This window comes from Leopardus geoffroyi, chromosome B1 (genome assembly GCF_018350155.1).
Source record: "Leopardus geoffroyi isolate Oge1 chromosome B1, O.geoffroyi_Oge1_pat1.0, whole genome shotgun sequence".
Taxonomy (NCBI): Eukaryota; Metazoa; Chordata; class Mammalia; order Carnivora; family Felidae; genus Leopardus; species Leopardus geoffroyi.
In genome coordinates, this window is record NC_059327.1 from 200,927,202 (window position 1) to 200,945,976 (window position 18,775).

Genomic DNA, 18,775 nt, shown 5'->3' on the forward strand with positions numbered 1-18,775 from the left:
CGGATCTCTGAACTGCGGCAATGCTGGCTTTCACCACAGGGTGACACGGGAGATCGGTTACGATTCACTGTTGTAAACGCGTAAATGTCAAAATGTGCGTGCACAGATTGTGACCCCCAAAAGTCGGGTGTATGTAGACGACAGTCTTGGGAAACATGGATTTGGGGTGTTTATTGGGGCACAGGTGTTTATCTGGGTCAGGGGCTTTCCCGCTGGAGCCCCGGGATCTTTCTGGAGCCCCAGTTCAAGCAGGCCTGCCCTCAGGCGTGGCGGTGGGACTGGGGTCGGGGCCCCCATGTCCTTCCCGCCGCTCTGAGCCGCTGCTGAAGACCCCCGTCCGTGGCAGGTTTGCTGTCCGTGCTCTGGGGCTGTCTGCATCCTGGATGGCAGCTTTCTGGAGTGTTCTCTCCACGTCTGACCTGGATTTCCACAGAGCTACCCCGGGTCTGAGCACATTCTCGCAGTCCCCTCCACTCCCAACGAGCGACAAGGACCGGCCTCGTGACGTTCTGTCTGCTTCTCTTCTGTGCTAAAGGGCCCGTGAAGGGGGATGTGGAAATGCCCTTTGAGGAAGTCCTGGACAAGGCCAAGGCGGGGGACCCCAAGGCACAGACGGAGGTGAGGACGGCGTGTGGGTGGGAGGCTCAGGCCTCAGCCCCACCACGTGGCAGCCCTGGGAGGGGCGGGTGCCCTGTGAACAGGGAGCAGGGGAGCCGGCTGACTGCACGCTGTGTGCGAGGCCCCCTCTCTTCCATGGTCTCCGCGTCGTTCTGCCTCCCGCCACTCCTCTGGGGACCCTGTGTTCTCTCCCGTGTCCGGCTCACGCCTCATCTTGGGCCCCTCCTCCTCTGGGACACCTTCCCCACCTCCTGCCTGCCCTCAGCACCCCCACCCTCCTCTCATGTCCTCTGTAGAGGGGGCACCATACCCTCCCCGGGGGCTGCTGAGAGGGTCTCACAGGCCCAACCTGGTGCAGGTCTGAAGCTCCCAGAAGGTGGGGTGGGGAGGTGGGCTGGCCTGGGTGACGGGTCGGGGGGGACGGGCTGGCCTGGGTGATGGGGTCGGGGAGGCGGGCTGGCCTGGGTGATGGGGTCGGGGAGGCGGGCTGCCTGGGACACTGGGGCAGAACAGGGTCTGGAATCCGGAGCTTGCGCGGCCATGGGGAGCCGGTCGGGGCCAGCACACAGAGCCGGAGCCCGGGCGCATGCGTGTGGGGACTGCTGTGGAGCGTGGCCTGACCGGGTTCTCGCCCGCAGGTGGGAAAACACTACCTGCAGCTCGCCAGCGACGCGGACGAGGAGCTGAACAACTGCACTGCCGTGAGCTGGCTCATCCTCGCCGCGAAGCAGGGCCGGCGTGAGGCGGTGAAGCTTCTCCGCCGGTGCCTGGCGGACAGGAAAGGTGGGCCCGCGGGAGGCTGCGGTGGCTGCCGGGGACACACTGCTTCTTGCTGTATCAGCACGTAACAGCAGGGGGAGAATACGAAGCTGGTGGCACTCTTTTTGTTTTATTGGGGTTTTTTTTTAACGTTCATTTATTTTTGAGACAGAGAGAGTCAGAGCACGAGTGGGGGAGGAACAGAGAGAGAAGGAGACACAGAATCGGAAGCAGGCTCCAGGCTCCGAGCTGTCCGCACAGAGCCTGACGGGGGCTCGAACTCACGGACCGCGAGATCATGACCTGAGCTGAAGTCGGAAGCTCAGCCGACTGAGCCACCTGGGCGCCCCTATGGGTTTTTTCTTTAATGTGTGTTTTTGAGTGAGAGAGGGAGACAGTAAGAGTGGGAGGGGCAGAGAGAGAGGAGACACAGAATCCGAAGCTGGCTCCAGGCTCCAGGCTCCGAGCTGTCAGCACAGAGCCTGACGGGGAGGCTTGAACCCACGTACTGTGAGGTCATGACCTGAGCCGAAGTCGGACACCCAACCGACTGAGCCACCCAGACGCCCCTGAAGCTGGTGACGCTCTCGAGAAATAAGTGTAAATTCTGTTTCGCTAGTGCTTTTGTCATTTGGACGTTGTTTCCAGAGCATAACACGGGATGTTTAGCCAACAAAGCCACTCATCCTATCTTTAGTGTGTGTAGGTGTTTGTGAGTAGATCCCTTCTGAGTTCGAATCCAGATTGAGGAGTGGATCATAGAGCCATTGGAGAGTCAGCTTCCCTGTGATGCAGGAGGACGATGTGACAGTGGCCGGAGGTCAGGATGGAACTCCCTGGACTGACTTTGCATCCGGTCTGGGCTGAACGGCTGGGAGACCGTGGGCCAGTGAAGATCTGCTCAGATGCATTCATGCCTGGAAGGGAACGGATGTGGAGGGCGGTGGGGGGGACAGCGAGGCAGAGCCCGGCCACGTGTGGTCGCATATTCCATTATCCTGCCCAAGGGACATGGCTTGTCCCCGGTGCCGTGCAGCAGTGTGCTTCTGGGGGCTTCCCATCTCAGAGACAAAGGAACGGGTATGTCATAACGGGTTTTTTTTATTTTTTTTCAAATTTTTTTTTTTTCAACGTTTATTTATTTTTGGGACAGAGAGAGACAGAGTATGAACGGGGGAGGGGCAGAGAGAGAGGGAGACACAGAATCAGAAACAGGCTCCAGGCTCTGAGCCGTCAGCCCAGAGCCCGACGCGGGGCTCGAACTCACGGACCGCGAGATCGTGACCTGGCTGAAGTCGGGGCCAAACTCACGGACCGCGAGATCGTGACCTGGCTGAAGTCAGCCGCTTAACCGACTGCGCCACCCAGGCACCCCATAACGGGTTTTTTTTAAACAAAGTTTCTCCAGATTGTAGAAGTGTTTGATGCTTATCATATAAAACGTGGAATACATAGAAAACAGAAAAATACAAATTACTCATAACTTGGAAACCCAGAAAGAAAACGCTCTGTCGTCTGGTGTATTTTCTTCTGGTTTTGTATTGTACCGTTTTTAGAATTACGTTTTTTATATAGAATCTGCTTTCTTTGGAAATGGGGCTGGTGCCTCTGAAAACCTGGAATGGTGGCGTTCTGTTAGCCGGGATTTCTCGCCAGCCCACCTTCCCGTTCTGGAGCAGGAGGGAGGGCCGGGTGCTGGCCCGAGTCAGTGTGGCCCACGGCCCACGTGGCCTGGAGGAGGGGCTCGAGTTGGGACCCCGGGACCCAGGGCGGGTGCTAGACGGGGCCGGGAGCGGCCTCACGTGCTCCGCACCCCCACTTTCTCACGTTGGGTGCTTCCTGATCTTGAGAGAAACGTGTGCTCAGGTAGAAAATTTGGAAGATGTGTAAAGGGAGAAAAAATTCCGAGTCTCTGTCTCCCTCAGAAAGGCAGCCGTGCGGGGACACAGCTTTCCCGGCCGTCTTAGGAGGGGCAGTGCCCGGGAAGTGCCGCGGACACAGGGGAGTCCCGCTCTTGCACCCAGGCCGGTGACCCTGGTTACATGTCTCTGATGCCCATGGTTACCTGCCACTCTGTTTGTCTCTGACTCCCTGGCCGCCTGCCCCCCGGGGTCGCCTCCTGCAGGGCCAGGCCGTGCTCTGAGCTGGAAAGTCCGGGACTTGGCCAGATGGCCTTTTTGGCCAAATGTCTGTTTCTGCCCTGGTGACCACAGGTGCCTGCAAAACCTGTCGCCTGAGTCCCCTCCCAAGCCCCCGCAGCAGAGCTGGTCTGGGCCCAGAGCATCGCTAAGGACACCCAGGCGGGCGGGATGAGGCCTTTAATGCATCTTGTCTCCTAGGCATCACTTTCGAGAACGAGCAGGAGGTGAGGCAGCTCTCCTCCGAGACTGACCTGGAGCGGGCCGTGCGCAAGGCGGCCCTGGTCATGTACTGGAAGCTCAACCCCAAGAAGAAGAAGCAGGTGGCTGTGTCAGAGCTGCTGGAGAACGTCGGGCAGGTCAACGAGCACGGTACGCGAGCCTCGTGGGGACCAGCCCTTCCCGCGGGCCCCTCATGGGCTTCTCTGGAATTCTGGGGGCTTCCCTATGGGGACTCTGGGAGCTTAACTGGGGGCTCCCAGGGACCTTGTCTCGGAGACCTCATGGGTCTCCTCTAAGTAAGGCTCAGGGAGGGTCCCTCCTGGGGTGCCGTCCTGTTCTTGGGGTCCCCTTCCTAAGCCGTGTCCTGAGCTCTGGAACAGTCGATGGGCTGGGCACCCACAGGCAGAGCTGTAGATCATGTCATTCTTAGGGTGTCCTGCTCCTCCTGAGGGGACAGAAGCTGGGGGAGAGTAGCAGATGCCGGCAGGGACTCGCGGTTCCAGGAGTGTGGGGCCGGCTGTGGCTCTGATGGCCTCCCTGAGGCAGGCCTCATCTCCGGCCTCCAAAGCCCCTCCCCCAGTTTCCTGACCCGGCAGCCAGCCAGAAGGACAGATCGGGCAGGAGAACGGGCATCCCTGGCTGGGTACGGCCCCTTCGTTTCCCAGGGCCCGACCTGGCTTTTTCCTCTTCATCAGCTCGAGGAGCACCTGCCTCCCGCTGCTCAGAAAGTTGATTCCTGCCCTTGGGTACACACGACAGGGCCTGGGGCCACCTGCCAGCAGCAGAGAAGGCTGCCCAGTGGACACCTTTGCCCATTCTCCTGGGGTCTCTGGGCAGGACCCCTGTCTGACTAGACCTCTGGCGACCAGCCCCCTCTCTTGGCTCTCAGCTCTCTCGGTGCTGGGGCCGAGCCGAAGCGTCCGTGAGGCCTGGGGCTTGGGCGGCAGCACCCGGAGAGGCATGCTTGCTGTGACGAGCTCGGGGCCGCCCCCTGGAACCCCAGGGGCCCTGCAGTGCCATAGGTCAGCCCCCACCCGCTGTCCCCCGCCCCGAGGCAGTCCCAGCGTGTCCGGGCCCCTGTGGCCCCCGGTCACTCTCGGTCACAGTGCTTCTCACCTCATGTCACCGCCTGACCTGACCCTGTGAAGGCACGCCTTGGTGCCTGGCAGGCAGACTGGAATGCTTGCCCGATTGGGGGCGCGGCAGGTGGTGGATGTTGACAAAGGGGCAGAATTCTTCAGTCCCGGCTCAGCGCTCAGCCATTGAGCAGACTCTTGTGGGGCCCCTTCCAGCACCAGGGCTGGGGAGACCGGGAGAGGCCTGACCCGTGGCCCTAGGCGCTCCGTCTGTTCGGAGAATCGGGAAAATTATGCCAAGGGATGGTGCCAGCAAAGCTTATGCCAACCAGAAACTGCGGTGTGTCCTCTGCCCTGGCTGCATCCGCAGAGGAGGTGGCTGTGCCCCCTGGGTGCCAAGTCAGCCTCGTGGGCAGAGGCTCAGAGGTGGCCCTCACTGTGCCCACCAAGGGCTGCAAAGAGGCCCCAGGCCCTGCAGCCCCCAGAGCTCAGGGGCCGGTTTCCAGAGGGCCGCAGGGCATGTGGGAATGGTTAGTCCTGTTCTCTGATTTCTCTGTCTGCTCTGTCACTTACAGATGGAGGGGCACGGCCAGGCCCAGTCCCCAAGTCCCTACAGAAGCAGAGGCGGGTGCTGGAGCGCTTGGTTAGCAGCGAATGTGAGTATGGCCTCCAGTCCCGCACCTGTGACAGCTTTGGCCCAGCCGTTAGGCCCCCCAGGCCGGGCACCACCTCCACTCCTTGGGCACCACAGCACATGCCCCAAGGCCTTGGAGGCGGGATGGACTTCTCATCCCAGCCCATCTGGGGCTGTCGGTGTTCTGGGCAGTGGGATCTGGACTCTGCCCAGCAGGAGCGCATGACCTGGAGGGAAGAGGGACAGGGCACAGAGAGGGCAGTGTGACGGTCCCTGCAGGGCAGAGGGATGGGGGGAAGGTGAGTGCATCTGGGGTGCCTGAGTAAGTCTGCAAGGATGAGGAGGCAGTTAGCCCCTGAAGGGTAAAGGGGAGGGAACCGCACACAATGGCCTGGCGGGGCAGTTGTTGGGGGGGGTGCTCCCAGCAGGGAGTGTGGGGGCCCCCCCAGCACGGGCTGCGGGAAGGTCGGGAATAGGGAATTTGGGGCATCCAGTTAGGAGAGGTCCCCAGATGCTCTGTGTGCAGCTGCCCGGCCGGGTGGTGGTGGTGAGAGCTCCCCGGGGCCCGAGTTCCAGGGGAGACGGACGGGAGGGACCCAGGGGCTGCTCACCACTGACAGGAGGCCTGGGTCCTCCCCCAGCTCGGCCACACACTCTCCTCCTGACCTCAGGCAGGCCTGGCTTTCCTCCCTGGGGCTCAGTTTCCCCTTCTGCACAGTGGTGGTCAGATTAGAGGGCCGAGGGCCCCACCAGCCCTGAGAGCTTCTGTACGGGGGCGGGGGGTGGGGGCATGCTTCCCCCCTTCTCACCGTCTGTCTCTGACGTGTCATTGGAACTCTGGGGGCATAGCGCATCCTGGGCCTGGCTTCCCCAAGGCCCTGGGCATGTAGGACCCTGAAGCGGAGAGGAAAGTGTATGGCCGATCGGAACCAGAAGGATGGGAGGTTTTGAGGGGTTTTTTGCGCAGAGGTGCCAGGAGCCTGTCTGGGGTGAGGCGCGCCTCTGGGCAGAGGTTCATGAGGGTCAGTTCCTCCCGAAATAGGACTGCGGTGTGGCGATCTCGGAAGGTCCCTGCTCAGCTCTGCCTTCTCCACCCTGGGGATTTTATGATTAACGGCTCGGAGCTCTCCTGCGGACCTCGTAACTGCCAGAAGGTCACGGGGTCCTGGGGGAGACCACGTGCTCTGGGCTGGGAGGGATGGGTCTGAGGCCCACCCGCGCTGAGAGCTGGGCAGAGACGTGGCCTCTCCAGGCGGGTGTGGACAGTGCCATCCACGGGTCCCCGCCCTGCCATCAGGCGGCCAGGCCGGCCTCCCCTCTGGCTTGGGCTGCCGGCCCCCCCTCCCCACTGGGACATTCCCAGCAGCTTATGAACATGTGCCTATTCCTCCCACCTCAGAAAATGAAGACGAGACCCTCTCTGGACCCCTCGTGCCCATAGCAGCCACCTGCCCTGTTTCTCTGCTCCCCGTTCTAAGGAAGGTGGAAAGGTGCCCATGGGTCCGTTTCTTGGCTGCTCTCCCCACTTCTCCCGGGGCCTTCCGCGCGTCATCCCACCAGAATGGCTCTGTCCGAGTCGTTGGTGACTCATCCTTACGCCCCATTGTGTCCACACTCCACGCCTTGGTGGCCAGTTTCGTGGCATCAGAGGCCACCCATGACCCCAGTCACACAGCCTGGGCCAGGCCACTGGGCCCCATTTTCTCCCCTGCTTGTTCCATGTCGGCTCCAGCCTTACCTGTCCCTGCGTGGGCCCCGCCAAGGCTGCCCTGTCTTGACCCTTACCGCTACCCCGGCTCGTGTTAAGGAACAGCCCCTTGTCTGCGCCCCACCCTCTCCATGGTGCTCACTGCGTTCCAGACGCTGTTTCCTTTGCTCTTGCTGCTGTCTGTTGCTCTTTTCTGCGATGGGCTTCTGTCCCCAGTGTCCAGAACACAGTCCCCGCGTGGGAGGCCTCAGAAGCGCCTGGCGAACGGCAGCCCTGGGGCTGGCGGCCCACTCACGGTCGTGGTCTCTGTGCCGAGTCACTCACTGCACCTCCCCGGGCTCCCCTCTCTCCCTCTGCCTGGAGGATGGTTCCGGGGGGCAGCCGGTCACGTCTGGCAGCCAGCTGTCTTTAGCACAACCCCACTAGACCAGGAGTCCAGACTTGTGCACACGTTGGGTCCGTGTGCACATACCAGGCCTTCCCAGTGCTTAGTACGGTGCCTGGCACGTAGTAGGTCCTCAGTGGACACATGCTGAGTGGAGGGGGGGCAGGTGGCTGGGCTATGGGCTGCAGGTGGCCGTCACCAGAGCTGGGAGCAGCCAGGGCTGAAGGAGAGGAGGTGGCTGCAGGGCTGGTGGGGGCAGACCCTGGTCTTGAGAGCTGGGCAGCGGGAGGTTCAAGAGAGGAACTGCTGTCCCCAAGGCGAGGAGGCAGGGTGCCCGCGCTCCCCCCGGCTGGCTCGTCTGTGCCCGCCTGTCTGTCCAGGACAGAGAGGTTTGTGCCTGGCGTGCTCGGCCTCCCTCCGCCGGGGCCCGGCCACTGTCCCTGCCTTGCCCATCCGTGCGGGGTGACCGTGTGCTTGCGGTGTGGGCGGACCCTGTGCCGTTCTCTCTTGTGCCCCAGCCAAGAGCTACATAGCGCTGGATGACTTCGTGGAGATCACCAAGAAGTATGCCAAGGGCATCATCCCCGCCAACCTGTTCCTGCAGGACGATGACGACGATGAGCTGGTGGGCAAGAGCCCCGAGGACCTGCCCCTGCGCCTGAAGGTGAGTGGGGCCAGGGGCCCGGCCAAAGGGCGATCACCGTGCAGCCTGGTGCCATGCAGGAAGGAACGGGCAGGAGGCCGCTGCGACACGGGAGCCTCCGGGACTGGGCAGCTTGTCTGGGGAGGCGTGCCCCATAGGGATGGTCCCCGTAACAGCATGAGGGTGTGTTCTCGAGAGAGGGGCCTTTCACATGCACTCAGGCTCCAAACCCAGGGACGCAGGTGGGGCGGTCATGCGCGGGTGTGACGGACGAGCACAGGTACCCCCCGGGCCGTTCTCCGCGGAACACCACAGGCAGCAGAGTGGCAGGCTCTGGAGTCCGACTTTCACCGAGACCTTGTCATTTTGAAAAATGATCCGTTTATGGCACGGAATGGAGGTCGGTTTTGCAAAGATGACTTTCCCCAGACGCAGAGTGCTGGTACTGAGAGGCCGTGAGGATCCTGCCGGCCCCTGTTTACCCAGATCCGCGGGGGCTCGGGGAGAGCCAAGTGCAGTGTGGATAGTAGCAGAGGCCACTGTGGGCTGGCTGGACGGAAGGGAGACACTCTGGCCCCCCGGGGCATACAAATACGTGCAGAAGGCGGGGATGGCGGGCCGTGCCCCTTCTGTGACAGCTTTCACTTCCCTGGTCACGCCATTGAGACCACGGTGCAGGCGGTTCCCCAGGTCAGCTCTCTGACTTGCAGAGTCTACCGCGATTCCGCAAGCCTGGCTGCCTGACCCGGCCCGAGCGGCTCTGAGCAGACGAATCATCGAGAAGCTCGTGGCGTTAGTCGTCCGAGCACCCGTGTGGTGCGAGCTGAGTGGGAACCGGGGTGAATCACCATCAGTGGGGCAGAGGGGCAGGCGACGGCTGGGCCGCCAGCAGGCAGGAGTTGGGGGGACAAGGAAGCGTGGGGAGTCCCCGTGCCGGAGACAGCTTGGTGTAGCACCTGCCAGGAGCCCAGATGCGGAGGCTCAGACCGGGGCGGCCGGCGCGACGGCCACGCTCGGGACCAACCAGCGAGCTGCGTGAGTCCCCCGAGATCAGGTGCTGTGGCGAGCCACAGGCCAGGATGGCCAAGGAGCTTGACCAAGGGAGGTCACGACTTTATTGAAGGTCCACTCTGACAGGCTGGGGCTGTGTGTTCACAGATAGTTGCTTTTAGTTTCCTTAGAACTGGAGAGAAGGGGGGTGGGGCCCTGGCCGTTGTTCTTGGCCAAGCCAAGGTGCTTCCGAAATGCCAGTGAGGGTCAGAGGTGAAAGGGTGAGTCTGGAGGGCCTGCGGGCAGGCCTGCGCTGTCCCCCCTAATGATGCCTGTTTGCAAAGCAGCCTGGCTGGGACAGTAAATTCTGTCACTCTCAGTGTTGGGAGACGTCTGAGAGTCCTTTCTGGGAAAGAGATTTAAAGGACTCTGACGAGAAGTACACGGGGCTCTGAGTTTCCTTCAGGTTTTGAAACCATCAGAGCGCTTGGATGCCTCTAGAGTTTGTCTCATTAAAAGTCTTTTGCCAAAGAGACGGTGAATCCTAGCAGGTGTCTCCAAAACTGGAGGCTGTTGCAGCTTTTATTTTTTATTTACTTATTTATTTATTTCAACGTTTATTTATTTTTGGGACAGAGAGAGACAGAGCATGAAAGTTGCAGCTTTTAATAGCCTTTTGGAGGCAGAGGAAGAGCAGTGTGCTCTGTCTTCTGGCCCCAGCGAGGCGCCTGGTGCCTCCGTGAGCGCATGTGGCCCCCACAGGAAGGCTCCAGACTCCAGGCCCCGGGCTACGCCGGCTTCTTTTGTGGCAGATGAAACCGTCGTAAGAGTAAATGCAGTGAAATCCACACGGTTTTCACGTCAGTCATCGCGAGGTCCAACGTGTGAACACTCACCGGGGTGTGAGCCTTGCCGTGACCTGCCGGGTCCCAGATGGGCCCCTTGGCTAGCGGCCTGTCATCACACCCCTGGCCTCTTGGGTCAGCAGGGCGGCCGACGACCTCCGACCTGGCCAGAGCGCGCTGTACCTTCCTGTCGTAGAACTGACTCCCTGCTCTGTTTTTTGAAAAGTCTGTTTCCTGCTCAAAGAACAGCTTGTTTTAATTTGTTGGACTTTGTCTACAGAAAGGTTTTCTGTTTCCCAATCCAGTGGGTCCCCAAGAGCAGGGTCTGGATGGAAGTGACCGGGGACAGAGTTGGGACCCTAAAAGGGAAGGACTCCCTGGTCCTCGTGGCCTTCATGCCTCAGCCGACAGAGGCGGGACACCCTGGACAAGCTGGGCATTAGGTTGGAGAAGCTTCATTGTCCTTGAAAGTTCCTCTCAACTACTTTGTGTGGCCTCAAGGGCAAAAAACAAAAGGTGTGAGTGGCTCGGAGCCTGGGGGGAGAACTTGAGACCCATCTCAAGGTCCCAGCCGCAGGGCACAGAGAATGACCACTGACCACAGCGGCCGGGAGATGCCTCTAGTCCGTCTGCCACTAGCTAGCGAGGCCCCCGTCCCCAGGGATCGGCTGCGCCAGCCTCGCTGACACACCTGTCCGCTCGTTCTGCGGCGGTGGACCTCCAGCCAGCCTGGCTCTGTGTCAGAGGGGCCCCCCCAGGGGAAGCCCGGAGTCCGTGCATGTCCGCGGACGCCTGTTTGCCCCCTGCCAAGCATCACAAGTACCCGCCGAGACTAACGTTACAGGGCCCAGCACTCGCTGGTGGCCGTCCCCAGTCACGTGTGAGTGTGGTGTCTGCTTTCCGGGAAGGTCACTAGCCCCGGGGAGCTGGGGGAGTAGTTAGCTGGGGTACCGATCTGTTCATTTCCTAGCTGGGCTGTCACAGACACGGGAGAAGGAATGTAACCCTTCACACGGGTGTGTGTGTGTGTGTGTGTGTGTGTACAGACAGGTGTGGGCATACACACGTTCTTTGAGCCATGGACTCCTGTAGGAGCCCGGGTGCCCCTTCTCTGTGGAACGTGCCCCATGCCGTTGCTTCCAGGGTATTTGGTCACCTGTAGCTGCCAGCCACATCCTGCTGTGATCCCTTGGTTACACTCACTCAGGCTCCCCCTCCGTGGCCAGTCTTCTCCTCCACACCCCGGCAGGGCAGGCAGAGGCAGCCTGTCCCGAGGGCATGGGCGGAGGCCGTGGTGCCCACCTCACCGGGGCAGTGGTGAGGTGGGCTCTGGGTGGCAGCCGGGCTTCCGTGCCCCCACACGTGGGTGATCTTGTGTGGTCTGGGGTCCACGCCTCTGCCCCTTCAGACACACCCAGACCCCTGCCCTCCACACCACACCTCCTGAGCCCTGGCGGGGCCGGGAGCCTCTGGGAGTCCTGCAGAGAAAACCGGGCAGGAGTGGGGTCCAGCCCGCCTCCGCCGTGGTCTCCCCTGCCCTCTCCACTGGGTGCAGATTGCAGAAGTGGCCGTCGGTTACGTGTCTGCTCTGAGCGGCATGGGTGTGTGGAGGTGGGCGGTGGCAGGCGGCTGGTTCTCAGGGTCCCTGCCACTGGCGAGCACCTCTCCTCTGGCCCCTACCACGTGAGCCCCCATGGTTCCATTTGCAGGGAGCTCTTTCTGGAGCCCCTACAGCCACCGCGGCTCCTGGGAGTGTTCAGAGCCCTGTGTGGGCTTGAAAGTATCTTCCTCTCTCCTCAGCGGGCTGGGGGGCCGAGGCCCAGCAGGGCAGCCCTTGCCGGCGGGGGTGGGGGGGGATCAGGTCACAAGCCCTGGTGCTTTCCCCCAGGGACTCGGGGTCCCACGGGGGACACTGGCTCACAAGAGTCCGGAATCCCTGGCAAAGATTGGGACGAGAGGGGAGCCAGGGGACACGCTCCAGGGGTGCAGAGGGCAAGGGCCAGGACGTGCAGGCCTGGGTGGAATTGAGGGAGGGTCTGTATAGACTGCAGGGCATGGGGAGGACGTCACCACGTGGAGAGGGTATTCCCGGGGAAGGACCCGCTGGGACGAGGGGCCCAGGGGTGAGCCGTTAGCTTCGCACAAAGCTCGGGAGGCTGGCTGGCCGGGTCATGGGGACGGCAGTGGGGGCCCTGTCCCCACTTGCCTCCGATGCCCCGTCTTTTTCTCCACCCCCCAGGTGGTCAAGTACCCCTTGCACGCCATCATGGAAATCAAGGAGTACCTGATTGACATGGCATCCCGGGCGGGCATGCACTGGCTGTCCACCATCGTGCCCACCCACCACATCAACGCCCTCATCTTCTTCTTCATCGTCAGCAACCTGACCATCGACTTCTTCGCCCTCTTCGTCCCCCTGGTCGTCTTCTACCTGTCCTTCGTCTCCATGGTGATCTGCACCCTCAAGGTTTTCCAGGACAGCAGGGCCTGGGAGAGCTTCCGCAGCCTCACGGGCCTGCTCCTGCGCTTCGAGCCCAACCTGGACGTGGAGCAGGCCGAGGTGAACTTCGGCTGGAACCACCTGGAGCCCTACGTCCACTTCCTGCTGTCCGTCTTCTTCGTCATCTTCTCCTTCCCCGTCGCCAGCAAGGACTTCATCCCCTGCTCCGAGCTGGCCGTGGTGGCCATCTTCTTCACGGCCACCAGCTACATGAGCCTGAGCGCCTCGGCCGAGCCCTACACCCGGAGGGCCCTGGTGACAGAGGTGGCCGCTGGCCTGCTCTCCCTCCTGCCCTCCCTGCCCTTCGACTGGCACCACCTGAAGCTCCTGGGCCAGACCTTCGTCACCGTGCCCCTCGGCCACCTGGTCGTCCTGAACGTCAGCGTCCCCTGCCTGCTGTACGTCTACCTGCTCTATCTCTTTTTCCGCATGGCGCAGCTGAGGAAGTTCAAGGGCACCTACTGCTACCTGGTGCCCTACCTGGTCTGCTTCATGTGGTGCGAACTCTCTGTGGTCATCCTGCTGGAGTCCACCGGCCTGGGGCTGATCCGCGCGAGCATGGGCTACTTCCTCTTCCTGTTCGCCCTCCCGATCCTGGCGGCCGGCCTGGCGCTCATGGGCGTGGTGCAGTTAGCCCGCTGGTTCCTGTCCCTGGAGCTCACCAAGGTCGCCGTCACCCTGGTGATGTGCAGCATCCCCCTGCTGTTCCGCTGGTGGACCAAGGCCAACTTCTCGGTGGTGGGCGTGGTGAAGTCCCTGACGCGGAGTTCCATCGTCAAGCTCATCCTGGTGTGGATCACGGCCATCGTGCTGTTCTGCTGGTTCTACGTGTACCGGTCGGAGGGCATGAAGGTCTACAACTCCACGCTGACCTGGCAGCAGTACGGCTTCCTGTGCGGGCCGCGGGCCTGGAAGGAGACCAACATGGCCCGCACCCAGATCCTGTGCAGCCACCTGGAGGGCCACAGGGTCACGTGGACGGGCCGCTTCAAGTACGTGCGTGTGACGGACATCGACAACAGCGCCGAGTCGGCCGTCAACGTGCTGCCGGTCTTCATCGGCGACTGGATGCGCTGCCTGTACGGCGAGGCCTACCCGTCCTGCAGCCCCGGCACGGCGCCCACGGCCGAGGAGGAGCTGTGCCGCCTCAAGCTGCTGGCCAAGCACCCCTGCCACATCAAGAAGTTCGACCGCTACAAGTTCGAGATCACGGTGGGCATGCCGTACAGCGGCGCCAACGGCTCGCGCAGCCCGGAGGAGGACGACGTCACCAAGGACCTCGTGCTGCGGGCCAGCGGCGAGTTCAAGGACGTGCTGCTCAGCCTGCGCCAGGGCAGCCTCATCGAGTTCAGCACCGTCCTGGAGGGCCGCCTGGGCAGCAAGTGGCCCGTCTTCGAGCTCAAGGCCATCCGCTGCCTCAACTGCATGGCCCAGCTCACACCCGCCCGGCGCCACGTGAAGATCGAGCGCGACTGGCGCAGCACCGTGCACGGCGCCGTCAAGTTCGCCTTCGACTTCTTCTTCTTCCCGTTCCTGTCGGCGGTGTGAGGGCGCGTCCCCGGCCAGGGAGTCCGCGCGTGTCCCCGCCAGGACCTCCAGCCCGCATGTGGCCACCCAGCCAGAGGGCACAGCACTAACGCTGAGAGTGTGTGTGTGTGTGTGTGTGTGTGTGTGTGTGTGTACGTGCACGCACGTGTGTGGATGTGGCACTTGTCACATGCAGCCTCCTCACACCTCCGTGAGCTTCGTCTCTGCCCGCCTGGAACGCGGTGACGTTGGAAATTGCATGCCGTCTCGACCCACAGCCCCGACCTTGCGGAGCGAAGCTGATGGGCCCTCCAGCCTGGCAGTTCTGGGCCCTGGAAAGCACATTACAGAGGAAGTCCTTCCCCCTCCCCTCCACTTCCAAGCACCGCCCCCCCTCCCCCCGTTTACTCTCGTGTCGGATTTGTTTTTTTAAAGAACCAAATGCGCTGCTGTGAAATTCGGTGATAGGATTTCTTATTTATTTGGTCACTGCTAAGCCTCGACAGCTGCTTGCCGATCTGGGGCTTACTCGGGTACCGCCTGAGCTCTGTCGCGCGGTCAGGGCCCCTCCCGATTCCCAAGGTCAGAGGCTGGGGGAGGCGGCAGCCCCGGGCCCCACGGGCTTGCCCTGCGGCTCTCCTGTCTAGTGGGCAGTGGGTGGGCTTGTGAGATGCTTGTCTGAATCCACGGCATCAGGAAATGGGAGGAACCTGGGGTGTCCCTTCCTGGTGCTCAGAGAAGCTTTGCCATGTTCAGCACTAGGAAACAGAGTCAGGGTCCCAAAGCAGCCGAAATAAAAGCATTTCATGAAACCTACTCTTTTCTTTATTTAAAAGAGCTGTTTTCTTGTACATTCGTGAGAACAGGTGTCTACACTTGCACTGAACTAAGTACAGGTGAGTTCCAAAGAGCAGAACGGACGTTCTCAGTAGCCGACGACTCGCCTGCCAGGGCCCAAACCCTGGCACCGCCTCTAGGCCGGGGGCCGCCCAGCTGTGCACTCGCGCCTTACAGGGTGAGACGTGTGCGTGGCCAGAATCGCCCGTGAAACTCCCATCAGTGATCGCATGGCATACACGTGACTCACAGTTTGGGAAGAGCCATCCCGTCGGCAGTAAGTTTGTGACACCGGGTCCCGTATTCAGTGACGCACAATGATCATTCCATAGTCACATAATCAGGGCTTCGGCCGTTTCGGGGTGCTGGAGGAGTGGCTTGGGTCCCCCATTAAACTTCGTGCCCCCTCAGACAGGGACGGGTGTCTGAGTCCCTCGGGTCTTTTGTTTCTTCCCCGACATTGAGGACAAGCTGGCACCCCGCTCCTCCCCAGTGTGCAGACGCCCGGGGACCAGTGGGTCCACATCTTTGCAGAGGTCGGGAAACGTGGAGTCCTTCCTACATTCTTTCTGTGGTTCGGAGACCTTGCACCGACCGTCCCGGGTGCGGCTGCCTCCGTTTTCCGTGGACGTGGCTCCTCTCGCCATGGCAGGTGGCAGCTGTGTCCCTGCACCCTTGGCTCATCCTGCTTTGTCCGTGGGTCCGCCTGAAATCCCATGCATTGGAAAGTGCTCCCCAGGCCTCATCCCTCTGCGCTGCCTTTGCTCCTGGGTTTCTTCCGGGGGCAGTGAGGAGAGGTGAAAGTCAGCCCATCCCCCTCTCTGGCCCTGCAGTGTCGGGAGGCCACCAAGTGCATTCACGGTTTGACTTTGCCTCCCAGGCTCACCGCTGGCGGTCCAGAGAGGGGGGCACGCAGACGACGTCATATGATCCTTGCACTCAGACGGGGAGGTTCAGGGATGGCCCTGCCGCCCAGAGGAGAAAACAGATTCAGTGAGGAGGTCGCACTGCATCCTGGCAGGGTTGTGCGGAGATCTGTCCCCTGGGCCACCACGCTGCCACTCGGCCCCCAGCAGAGTCCCCGGCTTGGTGCAGGGGGTGGTGATAGCTCACGGGGATTACCTCAGACTGGGTATCGGACCCCAGTTCCCCTGCCCCCATCACGGACCCCTTTGTGACCGGCAACCCACACCCCTGTCCCCAGGCCTGTGCCCCGATCTGCAGAATGGAAAAGTCGGGGCTAGGTCAGACTTCGCAACAAAACCCTTTTTAAGCTCAAATGCTGTGCACAACTCCAATCTATCAAGTGAAGAACGTGTTATTTGTAAGTTCAGGTGCAATATACCCGGCAGGTGAGAGCCCACAGCCTGGTGTGAATCCCACTCCTGTGCCTCCCAGCTGTGGCCTTGGGCAAGTTCAGTGCCCAGGTCGGTGCCTTTAGACCCTCACCGCACGACTTGTAAGGCCCCTTCTAGCTTTTCTGAAACGTAAACTTTATGAAAATCACTGTGGGTTACTGACCTGCCTGCAGCCCTGCCCCCTGGGCACCCCGCCTCTAATTCCTCAGGGCTGCACGTCCAGGAAAGTTCAGCCGGTACCTAAAACATTCCTGATTTAACTTAACTACTGAGCCTTGAACGCACTTCTTGCCACCCACGAGCAAATATTTATTGCACCGTGACGTCGAGCAGATGCCGTAACCGCACAGCTGGAGTCAAACCCGGGTCCCACCCCCAGGAAAGTCACGTAGAGGGGATGTGAGTGGCCCTGATTGGGTCAGAAGGGCCCTCCTGCCACCAGACACGGGAAGCTGTGGGAGCCCAGGGAGGGAGGCACGTCCAGCCTGAGGTAGGATGGGGGCCAGAAGGCCTCTGGGAGCATGGGGTGGGGGGGGGGGGGCGCCCCATTCTGACAGCCAGGGGAGGGACTGGGCTGGGGAGGTCAGAGGCCGATTCATCACTCAGGGCACCCACTGGAGGGCCTCGGGCGTGACCCAGGATGCCAGGGGTCCCAGAAGATACCGCCTCAGGCCCAGAGGCCAGGTTGGGATGGCACCGCTGTCCTACAAGCAGCCGGGAGGCCCTCTTGGCTCCGAAGCCGGGGCCCCAGTAAGACACGGAGAGGCCGTCCCCGGCCTCCCGTCCACCTGGCCAGCTCTGAGCTGTTTGGTTCGAGACGCCGCCTCGTTGGACTGCCTCCAAGGAGCCATAAACATCAGAACGCCCTTGGCCCGCCTGGTCCCGAGGCTTCCTGATGTGCTTGCCGTCCTGCTTTTTCTGTTGATAAACAGGCCGCCGCCCGCCCGGCCCAGGACCGGGTGTGAGGCTCACGCAGGGGGTTTGCTGAGCTCAGGCGGCCGGGGGGGCAAAGGGTCCCCCGAAACAGAGCTGGGCCGTGGCTCTGGCACCGTGTTCACGTGAAGTGATTTGGGCGACACGCACAGGTCCCGCGCAGCAACCCCTCCCCCCCCCCCCCCCATTTCGCGTGTGAGAATTGACCAGGTTCACAGGGTGGGACTTGCCCAGCGTCACTCGGCCAGGAGGGGAGCAGAGCTGTGATGGAAACCACGTCCTGCTCTTGGTCCCAGGCCACCAAGAAATCACATTTTGCTGGGGCTTGGGGGCCGTCCCTCGGGCCCGCGGGGAAAGAACCGGGGACAGCCCGCCATCGGTCAGCACTGTGTCCGAGCACCCGCTGGGCCCATCCTCCAGGGCTCTGGGAGCACCGGGGAGGGTCTGCGCCGGGGGTGGGGTCTCGCCTTGCCTCCGGGTGTCGCGCCAACAGAGGCAGGTGCCCCTGAGCGGCTGGGACAAACGTGCCGGTGTGTGGCAGGAAGTGGGCAGAGGGCCGGGGCACGCTCCCCTCCTCCCAGGACCCTTCAAGGTGCTTCCACGGTCCAGTTTCTCTTTCTGCGCAACTTGCCCTCTTATCTGGCTTGGAGGCGGAGGCACTTGTCAACACCCCGAGTACTTGGGTGGCGGCGGGGCCCGGCCCCGGGGTGAGCCCCGCCGTCCGCATTCCACTCGCCCTGCGGCCCCCGCCTCCCCGATCCCCGCATTACCACATTACCTGTGCGGCCTCATCACCAGCCCCCTTGCTCAGCATTGCCCTCCCGCCCGCCCGCCCGCCCGCAGCTGGGACCTGCGGAAGGGGAACCTGGGGGCCTTCATCCTGACTCCTCACCCCACAGGCACGGCTCAGGCCTCCGCTGATGTCCCGATCTGCTTCTCCTTGAACCCAGCACCCGGGGACTTGCCCCACCTTTCACTCCCCAGCTGCCTCCACCACTCTGTCCCTGGAGGGAGCCCTCCCACGTGGTGCTGGTCCCAGGGCCTGGCCTCCCCAGCACCCCCTTGCTGGCTGACGAAAACACGCCCAGGCTCTTTGGTGGTGACCGGTGCACCCACGCAGGGGTGACAGGGTGTGGGATGCGGGCCAGTGACAAGGCTCGAGTCCCCAGGGCCCGGCACCCACTGCCCTGCTGACTGCCCCCCAGGTGCTTCCCGCTCACTGCTTATCCCTGAAAGTGGGGCTTTTTCCCCTTTTACCAACCCCCCTGCCTCCCCAGTCGGCCATGCAGAGGCGCACAGCTCGGTAGCTGCAGCCAGGCTGTGTGTCAGGACCCTGCTCCTCCTGGGAAGTGTCCCGGCCTCTCCCTGGGGCCTCACCTGCACCTGCCCGCGGGCTGAACTCGCACCCAGGACCCGCCCGGCTGCCCCTCCCCCCACTGCCCTCTGGATCTGCCAGCTCTTGCCCACCGTCAGCACCTTCAGAAAGTCGCCGTTGTTCATTACCGTGGGACAGTCATCCATTAGCTCGCGCCACCACACAGGAAACAGGCCCGTGTTACCTGGTGACAGTCACACTGCGCACAGGTGTCCTTATCCTCTAGG

The 18,775-nt window shown here is 62.1% G+C and overlaps 1 protein-coding gene across 1 annotated transcript in view; it reads left to right on the forward strand.

The window, feature by feature from the left end:
• Window positions 1-14,861, forward strand: part of WFS1 (wolframin ER transmembrane glycoprotein) — a 29,941-nt gene extending 15,080 nt beyond the window's left edge. Inside the window, exons 3-8 of the mRNA XM_045474615.1 lie at window positions 536-618; window positions 1,257-1,401; window positions 3,717-3,887; window positions 5,389-5,469; window positions 8,059-8,204; window positions 12,258-14,861. Coding sequence (XP_045330571.1) covers window positions 536-618; window positions 1,257-1,401; window positions 3,717-3,887; window positions 5,389-5,469; window positions 8,059-8,204; window positions 12,258-14,066 — 2,435 coding nt within the window. The 3' untranslated portion in view covers window positions 14,067-14,861. The remainder of the gene's footprint in view (window positions 1-535; window positions 619-1,256; window positions 1,402-3,716; window positions 3,888-5,388; window positions 5,470-8,058; window positions 8,205-12,257) is intronic.
• The last annotated feature ends 3,914 nt before the right edge of the window (window positions 14,862-18,775 follow it).